The following is a 19,689-nucleotide window of genomic DNA, read 5'->3' on the forward strand; positions in this document are numbered from 1 at the left end:
TTATCATACACATTGTAAGGAGAATGATCACTTTAGATAAGCTATTACCAACAGGAGAGTGGGGTTTTTTGGGAGTGGTGTGGGGGGGAGGAGAAAACCTGGATTTGTGCTGGAAATGGCCCAACTTGATTATCATACACATTGTAAGGGGAGTGATTACTTTAGATAAGCTATTACCAACAGGAGAGTGGGTTTGTGTGTGGGGTGTGGGGGGGAGAGAAAACCTGGATTTGTGCTGGAAATGGCCCACCTTGATTATCATACACATTGTAAGGAGAGTGATCACTTTAGATAAGCTATTACCAACAGGAGAGTGGGTTTGTGTGTGTGGCGGGGTTGCGGGGAGGAGAAAACCTGGATTTGTGCTGGAAATGGCCCACCTTGATTATCATACACATTGTAAGGAGAGTGATCACTTTACATAAGCTATTAGCAGCAGGAGAGTGGGGTGGGGGGAGAGAAAACCTTTTGTAGTGATAAACACCCATTTTTTCATGATTTGTGTGTATAAAAACATCTTCTGTCCTTTCCACAGTATGCATCCGATGTAGTGAGCTGTAGCTCACGAAAGCTTATGCTCAAATAAATTGGTTAGTCTCTAACGTGCCACAAGTACTCCTTTTCTTTTTACTTCTGGATTCCATCTCTGACAGTGGCAAGCACCAGATGCTTCAGAGGTAAGTGTAAGAACTTATCTAAAGTGACATTCCTGTCCCCATGCTCTGTTACATGGCACCGGGAAATAAGCTGAAATATTTGATTGAAATATTTATTGTATGTTTTAAGTAAATTTTTGTCCTGGAAAATCGATGTTTGTTGTCCCTTTTCTGTGGTTTCATGCTCAGAATAATTGTACTGCCAATCCTTGTTTACCAGAATGATAGTGACTAGCAAGACAGCTACAGTTACCGCCATAAAATATTTCCTTTTTCTCTTTTTCAGCAAACAAATAATTTGACATGTGAATGTGTCAAATTACTAAAAATTAATATTGATAAAATTTCACTCCAAATCAGCAGCCAAATCGTGTTCCCCTTGCTCAGTGAAGAGTCTCATTAACCTAAATGGGACCGACTGCTCGCAGAGGAAAACATACACAAGTTGTCCTCTAGATAAACCATGATAATGTTCTGCTCTCAGTTCAATTGGTTGACACTAGAGCTAGGCAAAAAGTTTTAGGACAAATAGTTTCTTCACCAAAAAATGCAGTTTTGGGTCTGTTGAAACTATTTGAGAATTCAACATAAATTTGCTGAATAGTTTCAGCCAAAAACAATTTTTGAGCTTGCATGTGGGAGACTCAAATTCAAATCCCTGTTCCAATGACAATGTATGTTGTACAAAGTGGAATGTTCAATAGGAGAGACTGAGAAAGACCCATCCCAGCGTACCCTGTTGCTCAGTGGTTAGGGCACACAACTGGGAGGTGCGAGACCCAAGTTCAAATCATTGCTCTGGATAAGGCAGAATGGGACTTGACCCTCAGTCTCACACATCTCAGTTGAGTGCACCACTTCCTTTTCTAGTTTTGTGACTGGTGTTTCCAAATTTCCTTGCTTTTAATTTAAAAAAGAAGTGGTTAAAAATGTTTAAAATCTAAATAATACATTTCATTTGACTTGAATCTATATATCTTTTGTTTTGGCAAGAAAATCAAAAAATTTCCATTTTGATCTGATATGAACTATTTTAGGGTTGGGGTTTTTTTTGGTTTGGCCAATGAACCGAAATATCGATTATACACACACACAGCTCCAGTTGTCAATAAAGTTGTTTCTTGTGAACAAAATGGAGATATAGTTAAAAAAAACAATCTAAGTTTCCAGTAAAATCCTGTCTGACAGCCATCGAGAGACATGGGGAGTGTTAGTAAGTTTTAGATTGGGATGATCAAACGTACTGACCCTCTGAGCTGCATATGATAATCTTCAGAGGTTTGAGAGCCGGACGTGCCGGCCAGGGCTCCAGCCCTGAGCCCCCCACCTTCCCCCTGCAGGACAGAAGCCCCAAGGCCCAGCAGGCACCTCCTACAGGCCGAAGCCCCAAGGCCCACCACCCTGACTCTGAGATAGCGCGTCCGAGTCTCTGCCCGCAGTCTAGTAGGCGGAGAATGGGGGTGTCGCTCTGCGAGCCATACTTTAACTGTAAAAGCACCGCATATGACTCACAAGCCGCAGGTTTGTTCACCCCTGTTACAGATTATTGTAATAGGCTATAAATCCAGTGGTGCTATTCAGTCTATGAGTTTTAGTGTCTAGCAAAACTATGAATTTAAGCTCGCAGGTTTGTCTTTTGAAGGTGTTGTGCAGATTTCTTTTGAGGATGAGAAGAGGTGTGATATAGAGTGATCATTTTGTGAAAAGTGTTCACCCATGGGTGATATGGTGTTTTTGTCTTTTATCGTGTTCTGTCTGAGTTCATTCAAGAGCACAGTGATTGTATGGTTTCACCTACATGGCTGTTATTGGGGGTTGTTATTGGCATTTAGTGCACTGGATGAAGTACATCACATATCATGATAGGCATGTGTAGGACTCCTGCATCTTGAAAGGTGTATTGTGGGGGGTATTGATTATCGTAGCAGTGGAGATATGTCTATAGGTTTTGTGTCTGGTGCTGCTTTCAGTTGGTGTGTCCTGATCTGTGGGGAGCTTGCTTCTGATGATGAGCTTGGAGTGGTCAGGGGGTTGTTTGAAGGCCAGAATACGGGGTTCAGGAAATATTTCTTTTAGGATGTGGTCCCCATCAAGTATCGGTTGTAATTTTTTTAATGAGACCCCCATATGGTTTCCGGTGTCAGGTGGTAGGTGACAACTAGGGGTGTGCAGTTGAAGGGGGTTTTATTTCCATACAGAAGCAGCTTTCTCTCAGGGCATTTGGGTGACCAGTTCCATGATGCAATCTACTCTGGTGGAGAGAGACTTTCATTGGAAGAGTTTCATAGCCAGAAAACTGTTAACCCTTTGCTGACACTGTACTGTCTATCAAGAATAATTCATTCACACATCTTTCTGCGTCCCTGATCCCTTTTTAAAATGCTGTTCAAAATCATTTCTTCATAACTTACACGTTTCTCATGCTAGCACTTACTGGCCCTGGTTCAGCAAGGTGCTTAAGCATGCATGTCACTTTAAGCACCTAAGTAGTGATACTGAAATTCCATTGCAATTACTCAGGTGCTTAAAGTTAAGCACATGCTTAAATACCTTGCTGAATCAGGGCCACTATTATCAGCTCTTCATGCTGCTTCTTGTCTGCCCTTGACCTGAACTCTCACAACTTCCTCATGTAACGTTTCTGTTGTAACTGCTATGCATTGTGAGATATTGGTATGAAGGATATGTTTTTAAATTAAATTGTACTGGATAACACTTACAGAGTTCTCATGCACATCTTCTTTTCTAGTTAGAAACCTTGTTCTTGATCTGAAGAAACCCTCTGATATGATACCAGAGTCTGACAGCCATGTCTTTATGAGCGTGAAAGGTAAAAATAGCCTCCAGAGATTAAAATGATGGCAAATGATATGTGAACTGGTGGATCAGGTTCATAAACTGATCCCTGTAAATCTGAGTCACAATTCTTTCCTGGGGTTCCCCTGTCATTCAGCAGGAAATACTCTACTGTTGGTTTGTCCCAAATCACTGAGAGAGGCAGAGCCAAATCTAAGCCGTGCCCCTCTCCATCTACTCTCTACATAGCAAATGTGTATATATAATCTAATATTGGTTGTGTCTGTGTAAAACACACAAAAAATTATGTTAAAAGAACATTAAGGTTGCAAAGTCAAGCATTCAGCAGTTAGGAAATGCCAGAATCATATGCATTATGAAAAGTCTTTAACTACATGATCAAATACTATTTTTTCCATGGGAGCCCTGCCTCATTCAGTGCATAGACTGTACAGTACTCAAGTAAGGAGCAGCAATTCAGAATTATTTTTATCTTCATTGGTCAGTCATAGAGTTTCCATTGCTGTTCAATCTGGGACGTCGGATAAGTTGGTTGTCCCTTAGCAGGTAGATTTCTCTGCCACAAAATACTGTGCACCTGTCTGGACACACATGTAGCCTTATTGATGGATGTGTGTATTGATCATTGATTAATCTCTTAGACAGTATTGGTTAAAGATTCAGTCTCCTGAGGGCCGGAGTATCAGGAATATTATCATTATTAGAAGACCCTAGGAGCACACAAGAAACAATTCCAGTTTATTACAAGTTCTAGTAACAAATTCTCTAAACAGATAAACAATCCAACAAATACTAAAATACAATAGCGGATACAGAGAGAGTGCAAAATGTTTAGCCTATGACCAGTATCACTCACATCTCCTGCTGGGGGACCCTGGAGTGTCAGTCATTATTCTCCTCATCATTGTCATCATCACCACCCGTGGTTGACATCTTGGCATCCCCTCGTACATTTATTCTCCCCTCCCACTACACAGACCTGGCAATATCTTTTATCCCGAGTTATGCTTAGGCCTACTAAGGCTCATACATATGCATAAGGCTGTCAACCCCTTTTTCCTTATTTGCACTTCCACACCCCATAAACTTATGGGTGCGCCGCTTTTCATAGGTTATCCTGGTAGACCAGGTCTACATTACAAACTTACATCCTATAACTATGTCACTCAGGGGGGTTGAAAAATCCATACCCCTGAGCAACACAGTTATAGTGACCTAACTCCCGGCGTAGACAGTGCAATGTCGATGGAAAGGCTTCTCTTGTCAACATAGCTACCGCCTCTCACAGAGATGGAGTAACTGTGCTGATGGGAGAAGCTCTCCCGTCAGTGCATGTAGCATTTTCACAGATGTGTTTTAATGGAGTCCTGGCCTTAGTTCCTCTTATTCTCATTAACATCTGTGCAGACACATCTGGATGGTAACCTGCAGTTCCTGCAGAATTTCTCATGAGGTTACAATCAGGTGTCTTGCTGTCTAGACCCTGTGCCCTTTTAAGGAATTTGATTTGTTTTGTATACTCTAAGTTTCACCTCACTTAAAAACTGCTTGCTTACAAAATCAGACAAAAAATACAAAAGTGACACAGCCACACTATTCCTGAAAAATGGTTTACTTTCTCATTTTACCATATAATTATAAAATAAATCAATTGGAATATGAATATTGTACTTACATTTCAGTGTATAGTATATAGAGCAGTATAAACAAGTCATTGTCTGTATGAAATTTTCGTTTGTACTGACTTGGCTAGTGCTTTTTTATGTACCCTGTTTTAAAACTAGGCAAATGTCTATAAGAGTTGATGTACCCCTTAGAAGACCTCTGTGTACCCTGTGTACCCATACCTTTGGTTGAGAACCATTGGCCTAGGCGAATACATTGTGGCATATTTTCTTAAACATTCTTTTACATTTATCTTGTAACTTTACTGGTACAGGGTTATTCCTGGGTTACCTACTTATGTCAACCTCCTGAGGCCTAGTATGGCTAAGCTGAAATCATACAGGCCTCAGTCTGTAGACCTTGCGTTATAAATACATATTTATCTCTCATAAATACTTGTCAATCTTATACTCCTATGATCCTATCATGCTTAAACCTGTCCATTACACATTAATTAATTATACTTAACCACAACAATAAATCCTCTATTAAATGATTAATTAAACTAATTGGCTACACATAGCTCCCACACATCAAAGCTTTGGTTGAGAACCATTGGCCTAGATGAATACATTGTGGCAAAGCTTTTGACACGGTCTCCCACAATATTCTTGTCAGCAAGTTAAGGAAGTATGGGCTGGATGAATGCACTATAAGGTGGGTAGAAAGCTGGCTAGATTGTCGGGCTCAACGGGTAGTGATCAATGGCTCCATGTCTAGTTGGCAGCCGGTATCAAGTGGAGTGCCCAAGGGTCGGTCCTGGGGCCGGTTTTGTTCAATATCTTCATAAATGATATGGAGGATGGTGTGGATTGCACTCTCAGCAAATTTGCAGATGATACTAAACTGGGAGGAGTGGTAGATACACTGGAGGGCAGGGATAAGATACAGAGGGACCTAGACAAATTGGAGGATTGGGCCAAAAGAAATCTGATGAGGTTCAATAAGGATAAGTGCAGGGTCCTGCACTTAGGACGGAAGAATCCCATGCACCGCTACAGACTAGGGACCGAATGGCTAGGCAGCAGTTCTGCGGAAAAGGACCTAGGGGTGACAGTGGACGAGAAGCTGGATATGAGTCAGCAGTGTGCCCTTGTTGCCAAGAAGGCCAATGGCATTTTGGGATGTATAAGTAGGGGCATAGCAAGCAGATCGAGGGACGTGATCATCCCCCTCTATTCGACATTGGTGAGGCCTCATCTGGAGTACTGTGTCCAGTTTTGGGCCCCACACTACAAGAAGGATGTGGATAAATTGGAGAGAGTCCAGCGAAGGGCAACAAAAATGATTAGGGGTCTGGAACACATGAGTTATGAGGAGAGGCTGAGGGAACTGGGATTGTTTAGTCTGCAGAAGAGAAGAATGAGGGGGGATTTGATAGCTGCTTTCAACTACCTGAGAGGTAATTCCAGAGAGGATGGTTCTAGACTATTCTCAGTGGTGGAAGAGGACAGGACAAGGAGTAATGGTCTCAAGTTGCAGTGGGGGAGGTTCAGGTTGGATATTAGGAAAAACTTTTTCACTAGGAGGGTGGTGAAACACTGGAATGCGTTGCCTAGGGAGGTGGTGGAATCTCCTTCCTTAGACGTTTTTAAGGTCAGGCTTGACAAAGCCCTGGCTGGGATGATTTAATTGGGTATGGGTCCTGCTTTTGAGCAGGGGGTTGGACTAGATGACCTCCTGAGGTCCCTTCCAACCCTGATATTCTATGATTCTATGATTCTATGATCATTTGTGGATTCTCATTTGTGGATTCAGTTTAACACATTCACATGGATTATTACAGGCACAGTGAAATCAATGCTTCTTGTTGATCCTGGCTTCCTGAACTGGCACATATCCACTTACCTCAAATTTGTCATGAGAATTCTTTGGGAGTTCCATCGTATTCAAGGGAACAAGGATCTTCCAATACATGAAGGGCTAAATAATATATTAAGATTCTGTTTCAAATCCAGAAAACCTTTTTGGCTTGCAATACAAGGGTACATCTACACAGCGACAAAAGACCTGCAGCACAGCTGCAGCTTGCTCAGATCTCAGGCTGTGTGGCTATAAAGTTTCAGTTTAGATGTTTGGGCTTAGGCTGGAGCCTGGGCTCAGGGACCCTCCCCACTCATGGGGTCTCAGATCCCAGACTTCAGCTCAAGCCCAAATGTCTACACTGCAATTTTATAGCTGTGCAGCCTCACTCAGCTGACCTGGGCCAGCTGTGGTTCTTTTATTGTAGTGTAGAGATACCCCAAGAGCTTGAAAACTTGGGGTGGAAGGTGGACGGATGCCAATGTCCCAAATACACACCAAATCAAGGATCATGTTGAAGAACCCAGTGGCTTTTCACTCCCATAGAAAATATGGTTCACTTTGAATTGCATGCACACATCAGATGTGCCTACTTTCTCCATAAATGGGGACTGAGAGATAGAGGCACAATCCTATTTGTGACTGTGGAAACAGATTTCAAACTATGGAACACCTCATCAATCAATATGTCAAATGATCATATCTCAGTGGTATCTCTGCCATCCTCTCCACTTCACCTGAAGCAATCAATTGGATCACCAACCTAGACTTGATATTCAAAATTGCTTGCTTTTAACCCAGATGAAAGGAGAAGAAAAATAGAAAGGAGGGCTGGAAGGGACCTCAAGAGGTCATCTAATCCGTTCCCAGTGTCAAGCCAGGATTAAGATAGCTAGACCACCCCTACATGTTTGTCTAACCTGGCCTTTAAGGCCTCCAATGACAGGGATTCTACCATCCCTAGGTAACCCATTCCAGTGCTTAACTATCCTTATAATTAGAAAGTTTTTCCCAATATCTAACCTAAATCTCTCTACAGAAAACAGTTGCTTTCACTAACACAACCCTGATTCACCTGCAGAGTAAAATCCATCCTGTGCATTGAATGAGGCAGGGGTTCTGTGGAAAAAATAGTATGTGATCATATAATTAAAGACTGGATCATAACGCATACTCAGAGAGGGGCAAATTAAGGTTGCACGGGTAGCCAATTTTTGTGTAATTTACTAGTTTTTTTAAAAAGCAAACTGAAAACCCCCCAGAAATTCCATCATGTGTCATCATATTGACACCAACATGGGTCATCAGCAGGGTTGGAACTTTTAGATCCACTGCACAGACCTCTGCCTGTGGAGCTAACAAAGTAACTGATAGCAGTAGAAGTTGTCATTCTCTGTGTGGACCAGCACTAGAGCGGGAAAAGCAACACACTTTGCCAGAGGGTTTCACTGATGTCTGCTGACAGCGGAGAAATGGTGAGACTTGGGAATCATGGGTTCCATTACAGTCTCTGGAGGGGAGTTTTCCCTAGTGGGCACATGCTCTTCTGCCCATTTGCTCCAAGCTTGACCCCATCTTTTCAATCCCCTCCAACATGTCCCTGTCCTGCGTCTTTCCCAACACTGATTCCTTGTCCCAGTTGTGTTCTTCATGCCTAGCCAGTTCCATTCTCCATTCCTCAGGCTTCTCATCCTAGCCCTGGTCTCCTTTCCCAGCCAGTCCCAGTTCCCATCTCCTGGCTTCTTTCTCAATCTGTGTCTTCACCACAAGCATCTGGTCATCCCATACCCTCGTTCCCCATCCCCATAAGCTCCAGTCCCAATCTCCCTCTCTGGGCTCCTTCTCCAACATCCAGCATTTCCACCCCACCCAGCTGCTTGTTTCAGTCTCTTTGCACATCCAGTCTTAATTCTCCCACTTTACCTGGGCTCTTCATCAGACCAGCCTCTTTCCCCTTCACCTCTCCCCCTGGCCCCACTCGTTCCCAGTCCTCATCTCCTTGCTCAACCAGTCTCATTCTTCTCTCCCAGTCTCCTAGACCAACCACAATCTCCTTCCTCATCCACTGGCTCCTAGTGCCCCCTCCTTTTCCCTTCCTGGCTCCCAATCTCCTTCTCCAGCTAGTCCCAGTCCCCCACAACTGTCTCCCAGTCTCAGTCTATTTATCTTACCAGTCATAATCTTCTCTGCACCAGGCTCCAAGTCCTAGTCTCCTTGCCCATCCAGTCCCAGTCTCCCCTTTACCCCCGACTCCTGGTCCCAGTTTTCCCTCTCCCCCTCATACCCTTCAGCCTCCAGTTCCATTGTATCCATACCTCCCAACGGCCTTGTCCAAATGAATTCACTCTGTCTCCCCTGCCACACACACACACACACACACACATTTCAGGTCCAGCTCTTTCCCCTCTGCATTCAGTTATTCAGTTCAGGTGGCTCATGCCTCCTGGGCCCAATAGGAGCGTCTTTGAAAGCATGGGAGAGACAGCCTCCCTGCTCACAGTTCCAGTGCTTGGACCTGGCACAGCTGGGAACTCGTGACACTTTCTCAGGATGCCCATGACTGTTACCCCACTGACCCCAGCGAGAGGAAGACTTGCTGGTTCTGGGTGTCAGCTTCCTGACACTACGCATCTGTTAGCCACCCAAACAATCTCCTCAGGGCTCTGTCAGCCCTTACTTTGCCTTGCGGGTTAACAAGAGGTGTACCCCAGTCCTCAATCACCTTTGAAATGTTCCCCTGTAGTATCCAGCTCCTGTTGCTGGACACTCTCAGAAATTGCCAGATTCGCTATCCCCAGTGTACACTGAGAGTAAGTTCCTATATAACATCACAGCACTGAGATAGAGCTACAGTAAAAACAATCATAAGTTTATTATCAAAAGCTAAAATGTAGGGGACAGTGAGTAAGGACAATGGAAACAGGAATGGTTTCATAAAAAACAAAATCGTAAAATGCCAAGCTGGGTCTACACTTATCAGTGGTTACCTTTCCTACATAATGAAGTAGATTCCCCACCCCCACCCCAAGTTCAGTCTTATGCAGAGATAGCTGGTTTCAGACAAACCAGGATCCAAGCATTCATGACGCACCTTCCCTCTGCCATGGGTTTTCCTCGGTGAGTGGATAACAAAATGTCTCCTTGCAATCAAGGAAAAGAGGAGACTAAAGGGGGTTATGATAGAGGTCTATAAAGTCATGAGTGGTCTGGAGAAAGTGAATAAGGAAAATGTATGTACTTGTTCACATAATATAAGAACTAGGGGTCACCAAATGAAATTAATGGACAGCAGGTTTAAAACAAATAAAAAGAAGTTCTTCGCACAGCGCACAGTCAACCTGTGGAATGCCTTGCCTGAGGAGGTTATGAAGGCTAAGACTATAACAGGGTTTAAAAGAGAACTGCATAAATTCCTGGAGGCTAAGTCCATTAATGGCTATTAGCCAGGATGGGTAGGGAATGGTGTCCCTAGCCTCTGTTTGTCAGAGGGTGAAGATGGATGGCAGGAGAGAGATCACTGATCATTACCTGTTAGGTTCACTCCCTCTGGTGCGCCTGGCATTGGCCACTGTCGGTAGTCAGCATACTGGGCTGCATGGACCTTTGGTCTGACCCAGTATGGCCATTCTTATGTTCTTATGTTCAAAGTTCATTTTTTGTCCCCCCAGAGACATCAGGAACCCTCTGTGGTTTAGTCTCCAGTTTCATCCCAACCTCTTGTTGACTTCATGTTTAAATTGGTCTCCCACTGTGTTGGCTTATAATACTAATGTACATGTGAACCAAGATGGACAGGTGAATATATATCCTAACTCCTGTCTGGAAGAAACCTGTTTTTTAATTTGGTTAGTGACAGACTTTACAGCATACATATACACAACATCTTTAAACACCATCTGTACATATATCTCATGATGATTATGAGGATCAGTATAAGATAAGCCTTTATTAGAGGCCATGACATTCTTTATGGGTAAATACTATGAAAGTGGTCTGCTAGGTGCAGAGAGTTTGTCAAGCCTACTCGAAGTTGTTGTTACAGAACACTAAACCATTTGCCAGTTGGCACGGAGGTGTGCTTAGGGTCACAGAACTGCAATTGCAGGGAAAGTCCTGCTCAACCCTGGGCTGGCTTATGCCCAGTCCAGATGGAATTTTCAGAGAATTAAACTGAAGATATAACAAATGTCTACTGAGCACATGCAAACTATGATTTTTCAAAGACTTGTAACTTGGCCAAATTAGGGCAGATTTTTCACCGGCATGGCAAAAGGCATATCACTGGCACAATGTTCACACACACACACACACACACATGCCCAACCACACACACACACCAAAATTCAAGTCACTGCTCCAAAGCATGCTAGAACTTCTGAAATAAAAGATGGTCGGAAATATTTAACATCATATAACCAGTTATTTTAGGGTTATGTTTACTCTTATTTTTTACCCTTTCCAACCTTTAAATACAATAATTTTGGTCTGATTTTTTTTTTTTTTGCCAATATAGGGGATATAATGGGTGAGTCCATTCAAAACTGTCTTAGTCCAGCTGGAATTGATAAGCTTATCAAAGTGCCAACTGGTTGCGCTGAGCAAACTATGGTGACAATGGCTCCAGCAACATATGCCATTGAATACCTGGAAGCAAGTGAACAGTGGATCAACTTTAAACCTGAACGGAAAGAAGAAGCCTATAACATGATTGCACAAGGTATGTGGAACATCATCCTCCTCCCTGCCCCCCCACCAAAATAGCAAAACTATTTTATTTGTTCTCTCTTTGCATTGTAGAGTAAACATTGATGTTAGACATAGGACTGAGCTTGATTCTAACTAACTTGCAGAACTATTATGGATATTTAGCAACCAGACACAAAATCTGCACATTCACCTGCCAGGATGATAATGGAAGAACAAATGAAATTCCATACACTTATAAAATCAAAGGGGAAGGGTGTAAGCAAATCCACAGCTGTCTGTGAACTGATAAAGATCCAAGTCAATGGAGTTGTGTCAGTTTCTACCAGCTAAGGCTCTGACCCAAAGATTCTTTTTGGTTAATTAGAATTCTGCAAACCTTTTCTAATATAATTAGGGGCTTCCCTTCTCCCAACTCCTGTATGGGCATGGAACTCCCAGTGATATGAATGCTACTTAGGGCTTCTCTACATGAACACTTAGTTCATGTCAAGTTGGGGTGTAAGTCTACTCTGCACTAACCTGCCACGCACTAAATGTCCATGTGGACGCTGCTGCCATGCAATATCTGTTGAGCCATGTATTTACATTAGTCTATAGTACGTGGTGTCTTTTAAATTAATTCAAATGCGGCTATAAAAATATCCCCAGCTCTTAAAATTCCTCCAGCTTGTTACCTATTTTATTGATGATCCAAAGCTATTTTTCCCTGCTTTCATCTGGTAGCATCATTTGTCACAAGCCCATGAAGAAAGCTACAGCCATCCATTGCTGGATGCCAGTACTTAGGTACACTATAACCTCTGCTCCCACAGCAATTCCCTTTGAAGTTTTTACAGGCTATCAAATAAGACTGGGAATGAAGTAAGACATTGCAAACCTTACTGCAGAGTTGTCATTGTGCAACATGCAGAATAGAACCACACCTGCAGCTTATCCCCTTAAATAAATAGCTATTAATGAAATATTCTCATGACAAGAATTATATTCGCAAAAAGAAAAGGAGGACTTGTGGCACCTTAGAGACTAACCAATTTATTTGAGCATGAGCTTTCGTGAGCTACAGCTCACTTCATCGGATAAGTGAGCTGTAGCTCACGAAAGCTCATGCTCAAATAAATTGGTTAGTCTCTAAGGTGCCACAAGTACTCCTTTTCTTTTTGCGAATACAGACTAACACGGCTGTTACTCTGAAAAGAATTATATTGTGGTGAAACATATTCCTGTTGTGTCTTTATTACAGCAGAGCTATATATATGGTTACCATTTGTACTTGCTTATAAGCCAAACACACTCTAATATGAATATTGAAATTGATCCATATATCCAATTATCTTTGAGAGCTCCTGGAGGACAGATGAGGTCCCAGAAGACTTGAGAAGGGCAAACATGGTGCCTATTTTAAAAAAGGGGTGAGATGAGGAGACAGAAAATTATAGAACAGCCAGCCTCACTTTGATACCTAGAAAGATACTGGAACAAATGATTAAACAAGCAATTCATAAATGTGTGGATGATAACAGGGTTATAAGGAATATCCAGCATGGATTAGTCAGGAACAAATCATGCCAGATCAACCTAATTTCCTTCTTTGAGAGGGTTACTGGCCTAGTGGATGGGGAGAAGCAGTAGATTTGATATATCTTGATTTTTGTAAGGCTTTTGATAGTCCTGTGTGATAGTCTCATAAGCAAATTAGGGAAAGGTGGTCTATAAAGTGGGTGCCCAGTTGGTTGAAAGATCATACTCAAAGAGTAGTTATCAATGGTTTGCTGTCAAACTGGGCAGGCATATCTAGTGGGGTCCTGCCAGGGTCAGCCTTGAGTCTGGTACAATTCAATATTTTCATTAATGATTTGTGTAATGGAGTGGAGAGCACGCTTATAAAATTTGCAGATGACACCAAGCCGGGGAGAGTTGCAAGCACTTTGGAGGACAGGATTAGAATTCAGAGTGGAGAATTGGTCTGAATTCAACAAGATGAAATTCAATAAAAACCAGGACAAAGTACTTAACTTAGGAAGGAAAAATCAGAATACACAACTACAAAATGGGGAATAACTGGCTAGGCAGTAGTGCTGCTGAAAAGGATCTGGAGTTATAGTGGATTACAAATTGAATATGAGTCAACAATATGATGCAACTGCAAAAGATGCTAATAGCATTCTGGGATGTATTAACAGGAGTGTTATGTGTAAGATAAAGAAAGTAATTGTCCCACTGAACTCAGCACTGGCGAGGCCTCAGCTGGAGAAATGTGTCCAATTCTGGGTGCCACACTTTAGGAAAGATGTGGACAAATTAGAGAGTCCAGAGGAGAGCAAGAAAAATGAGAAAAGGTTTAGAAAACTTGAGCTGTGAGGAAAGGTTTTAAAAAAACTGGTCATGTTTAGTCTTGAGAAATGAAGTGGGGGGGAGGGGGCAGAGCCTGATAACAGTCTTCCAATATGCAGAAGGCTGTTATAAAGAAGACAGTGATCAATTGTTCTCCATATTCACTGAAGATAGAACAAGAAGTAATGGGTTTAATTTGCAGCCAGGAAGATTTAGGTGAGATATTAGGAAAAACTTTCTAACTAAAGGAGTAGTTAAGCTCTGGAACAGGCTGCCAAGGGAGGTTGTGGAAGTCCCACACCCCAACCACCAATTTCATGAGCATTCATGGCCCACCATACAATTTCCATGCCCAGATGTGGCCCTCACGCCAAAAAGTTTGCCCACCCCTGGGGTAGACAAACCCTTCCCTCGCTCCAGCGCCTTTACGCTGAGTCAAAGAGCCAGAGTGACTCTAAATGCCCCAGATGCAGCCAAGGCTGGCTCCACGTTGGGAGATGCTGGAGGTGAGAGGGGTACAGGGAGGCCTGGATTGTAGTATGTGGGGCTGCGGCAATCTGGGCTGTGCTGTGACCCATAGGCAGCCGGTGACAGGCTGCCATAACTTACACTGGTTCCAAGGGCTGTTAGTGTTATGTCAGGGCCTGCTGAACATCCCAACATTGGGAGGACATACAAATGACTTAAAGCCACCATACCCACCTTCCTCCATGGGCTATGAGTGCTGTGTTGCGCAGCACAGAATCTCACCCGTAAGAGTAATGTTGGAAAATAGACTTTTGTCTGGCAGTTAGATGAATGGAGATATTTGGCCTTGTTGTATTTCTGTTACCAAGGGCCTCGTCAGAATAATTTGTTCCCACCATCATTGGATTCTGTGCATCTTAACAATGAATTAGAGTGCAACGCAAACTTGAAGTATGTTAGAATGTGTTGCACGCATCTGACTGGAAAACAGAAACACTGTGAACCTGAGGTGTTTGGTCAAGCATCATTTCATTTTCTTAGTAGTTGTATTTATCTAAAATCCCCCAAGGAAACATGATGCTGTTCTATTACTGGTGATTAATTATTATTAATAAAACATAGTTCTACTGTGCCTTTTATCATAGAATCATAGAATCATAGAATATCAGGGTTGGAAGGGACCCCAGAAGGTCATCTAGTCCAACCCCCTGCTCAAAGCAGGACCAATTCCCAGTTAAATCATCCCAGCCAGGGCTTTGTCAAGCCTGACCTTAAAAACCTCTAAGGAAGGAGATTCTACCACCTCCCTAGGTAACGCATTCCAGTGTTTCACCACCCTCTTAGTGAAAAAGTTTTTCCTAATATCCAATCTAAACCTCCCCCACTGCAACTTGAGACCATTACTCCTCGTTCTGTCATCTGCTACCATTGAGAACAGTCTAGAGCCATCCTCTTTGGAACCCCCTTTCAGGTAGTTGAAAGCAGCTATCAAATCCCCCCTCATTCTTCTCTTCTGCAGGCTAAACAATCCCAGCTCCCTCAGCCTCTCCTCATAACTCATGTGTTCCAGTCCCCTAATCATTTTTGTTGCCCTTCGCTGGACTCTCTCCAATTTATCCACATCCTTCTTGAAGTGTGGGGCCCAAAACTGGACACAGTACTCCAGATGAGGCCTCACCAATGTCGAATAGAGGGGGACGATCACGTCCCTCGATCTGCTCGCTATGCCCCTACTTATACATCCCAAAATGCCATTGGTCTTCTTGGCAACAAGGGCACACTGCTGACTCATATCCAGCTTCTCGTCCACTGTCACCCCTAGGTCCTTTTCCGCAGAACTGCTGCCTAGCCATTCGGTCCCTAGTCTGTAGCTGTGCATTGGGTTCTTCCGTCCTAAGTGCAGGACCCTGCACTTATCCTTATTGAACCTCATCAGATTCCTTTTGGCCCAATCTTCCAATTGGTCTAGGTCCTTCTGTATCCTATCCCTACCCTCCAGTGTATCTACCTCTCCTCCCAGTTTAGTGTCATCTGCAAACTTGCTGAGGGTGCAATCCACACCATCCTCCAGATCATTTATGAAGATATTGAATAAAACCGGCCCCAGGACCGACCCTTGGGGCACTCCACTTGATACCGGCTGCCAACTAGACATGGAGCCATTGATCACTACCCGTTGAGCCTGACAATCTAGCCAGCTTTCTACCCACCTTATAGTGCATTCATCCAGCCCATACTTCCTTAACTTGCTGACAAGAATACTATGGGAGACCGTGTCAAAAGCTTTGCTAAAGTCAAGAAACAATACATCCACTGCTTTCCCTTCATCCACAGAACCAGTAATCTCATCATAAAAGGCAATTAGATTAGTCAGGCATGACCTTCCTTTGGTGAATCCATGCTGGCTGTTCCTGATCACTTTCCTCTCATGCAAGTGCTTCAGGATTGATTCTTTGAGGACCTGCTCCATGATTTTTCCAGGGACTGAGGTGATCAGAGGTTATCAAAAGATCAGAAAGAACTTTACAAGGATGAATATCACTCTCACATTAAAGGTGGCAAAATAAGGTGCAGAAAAACGAAGTGACTTGTTTAAGTCAATGGCAGAGCTGGGAATGGAGCCCAGATCTCCTGACTCCCAGTTATGTGTCCTATCTGCTGGACCTCACTGCCTCTTTTGTGTCTTATTTTGTCCCCTTGTACAACTGCTCAAGAAGGTGGCAGTACTTGGGGATGGATATTCAGGGACCCATCAGGCAGAAATTCCTTGGTATCCACAAATGCTTGTAATATTGATGCCCTTATGCCAACCCAAGTAGACTCATGAAGGCAGGACTTAAACAAAACTCATGCTCCCTTTCCTCTAATTTATTCCAAAGGCCTGCTGTTGCAATCAATCACACACACACACAGACCAAAACAAAACAAAAAACCTTTATGAGGAGCAAACAAAAGCAGTGGAGTGCACTTCCATGTTAATCCAGGTGTTGCATGTAAAGGCCCAAAATGCATAAATACAAGTCCATGTACAGTTATATTCTTAACCAATATATTTGATTGCTTGTTTATGCAGGTTACACGAGACTTCTTGAATTTCAGAAGGAGGATGGCTCTTATGGAGCATTCAAAACAACCCCCAGCAGTACCTGGTAGTGTATACGTCATAATCAGTCTTAGTTCTTGTTTTATATTATAAAATGCCAAGGTTATCACACATTGTGCATCAGAAGTTTAGTTCCTGACTTTTGGGGCCAAATTGCACCCATATACTTGAGTGCATCTAATATGTACACAGATAAATTAGCTACATACACAGCTATGTGAGCAGGCTTCACACATGCACAATGGGTATTTGCAAAAATATGGATGCAAGTTTGTGTGCCTAAACTTTGATTCTTTGGCTTTTTATGGCCAAATAGTTTTTATTGTTAATAAAGTGAGACTTTTTTCTGAACAACTTTCAGTGACCAGCTAATGCTGTTGTAATTACGTGGGCACATGCAAGCATTGTTTAATAAGAAATGCAAACACGTGGGCGGACACTTCTATAGATGTTTAGAACTGCTTATATTGGTTTAATTTTAATTCATCAATGCAAGAAGAGTATCCACTTGTCTGGTTTAACTAAAACAATAGAAATTCACACTGCTAGTTAAACCAATGCAACTTGGTGTGTAAACCAGGCTTCATTATACATGAGACTGGATCTGTCTTTCTCGCTATCTTTCTGTATATCTATCTCTCTGTATCTTTTACACTCATGAAAAACCCATGTCAGAAGAGAATTGGGCCCAGTGCGGTAGTGAGTATGTTGTGCCCTAAGGTATGAATTGCACTGAGATTCTTCAAGTATCAGGGGGTAGCCATGTTAATCTGTATCCATAAAAACAACAAGGAGTCCGGTAGCTTATGCCTAAATAAATCTGTTAGTCTTTAAGGTGCCACCGGACTCCTTGTTGTTTTTGAGATTCTTCAGTCTTTCTTGATGCCTCGTATATCTTTCGGCATTGCCCCATAACTACCATTGACTGGTCAACGTTACACGTAGCAGTAGCTTGTGCAAAACTGTATCAGAATCTTCTGATGTACTAATTAGAGCTGTCAATTAATTGCAGTTAACTCACGCAATTAACTAAAAAAATTAATTGAGATTAATCGTAGTTTTAATCACACTGTTAAACAATAGAATGACAATTGAAATTTATTAAATATTTTGGATGTTTTCTACATTTTCAAATATTTGATTTCAATTTACAGCACAAAATACAAAGTGCACAGTGCTCACTTTATATTGCTATTTTTCATTACAAATATTTGCACTGTAAAAATGGTAAACAAAAGAAATAGTATTTTTCAATTCAAAGTTCTATAGTGCAATCTCTATTGTGAAAGTGCAATTTACAAATGTAGATTTTTTTTTGTTACATAACTTCACTCAAAAACAAAACAATGAAAAACTTTAGAGCCTACAAGTCCACTCAGTCCTACTTCTTGCTCAGCCAGTCACTAAGACAAACAAGTTTGTTTACATTTACAGGAGATACTGCTTCCCGCTTCTTATTTACAATGTCACCTGAAAATGAGAACAAGTGTTCACATGGCACTGTTGTAGCCAGCGTCACAAGATATTTACATGTGTAGGAGTGGACTTGTAGGCTCTAAAGATTTACATTGTTTTATTTTTGAGTGCAGGTTGGGGTTTTTTTTACATAATTCTACATTTGTAAGTTCAACTTTCATGATAAAGAGGTTGCACTGCAGTACTTGTATTAGGTGAATTGAAAAATACAATTTCTTTTTTCTTTTTTACAGTGCAAATTTTTTAATAAAAAAGAAATATAAAGTGAGCACTGTACACTTTGTATTCTGTGTTGTAATTGAAATCAATATATATGAAAATGTAGAAAACATCCAAAATATTTAAATAAATGGTATTTTATTATTGTGTAACAGAGCGATTAATCGAACGATTAATTTTTTTTAATTGCGAGATTAATCATGATTAATTTTTTTAATTGCTTGACAACCCCAGGACTAATTCATGTTAGCAAACCACAAATATCAATGAAACCAGTGTCTTTTATACAGGCTAACTGCATTCATTGCTAAAGTGCTCACAAGGTGCAGAAAATACATCAGTGTCGAAGACCGTTACATACGCAAAGCTGTTTTCTACTTGCTTGGACAACAGCAGGCGGATGGCTCCTTCCATGACCCTCACCCAGTGATGGACAGACTTATGCAGGTTAGTCACTGAAAATGATGAGAACCTGTTCCCATACGGGCCAGATTCTCAGCTGCTGTAAATTGGTGCACTATACCAGCTGATGATGTGGCCATGTGTTCTATTTTGTTTCCCCCTGATTCTGGAGTTTTGGGGAATAATTGTGTGTAGGAGGGAAAAATCAACAGCTCTTGCAGCAAAATATTTCTAACTGTTTAAAAGCATGAGTATTTGGGGCAAACTGGGGAGGAATTAGGATTTTTTCTAAAGAGAGAGGGTGCAGAGAAGAACCACAAAACGAGTCAAGGGCCGGAAAAAAACACCTCACAGTGAGAGATTCCAGGAACTCAATCAGTTCAGTTTATTAAGAAGATCAAGTAGTGAGTCAATTACAGTGTATCCATACCTTCATCAGGAGAAAATACCAGGTGCTCAAGGGCTCTATAATCTAGCAGAAAAAAACATAACAAGAACCAATGGCTGCAAGCTAAAGCCAGGCAAATTCAAATTAGGGATACA

At 42.0% G+C, this 19,689-nt stretch overlaps 1 protein-coding gene across 1 annotated transcript in view; it reads left to right on the forward strand.

Annotated features, from left to right (window-relative positions):
* Positions 1-19,689, forward strand: part of LOC140907924 (complement C4-like) — a 94,460-nt gene that overhangs the window by 45,716 nt on the left and 29,055 nt on the right. The window contains exons 23-26 of the mRNA XM_073335234.1: positions 3,406-3,486; positions 11,455-11,658; positions 17,020-17,095; positions 19,035-19,191. Of these exons, the coding sequence (XP_073191335.1) occupies positions 3,406-3,486; positions 11,455-11,658; positions 17,020-17,095; positions 19,035-19,191 (518 nt within the window). The remainder of the gene's footprint in view (positions 1-3,405; positions 3,487-11,454; positions 11,659-17,019; positions 17,096-19,034; positions 19,192-19,689) is intronic.

This window comes from Lepidochelys kempii, chromosome 1, assembly GCF_965140265.1.
Source record: "Lepidochelys kempii isolate rLepKem1 chromosome 1, rLepKem1.hap2, whole genome shotgun sequence".
NCBI lineage: Eukaryota > Metazoa > Chordata > Testudines > Cheloniidae > Lepidochelys > Lepidochelys kempii.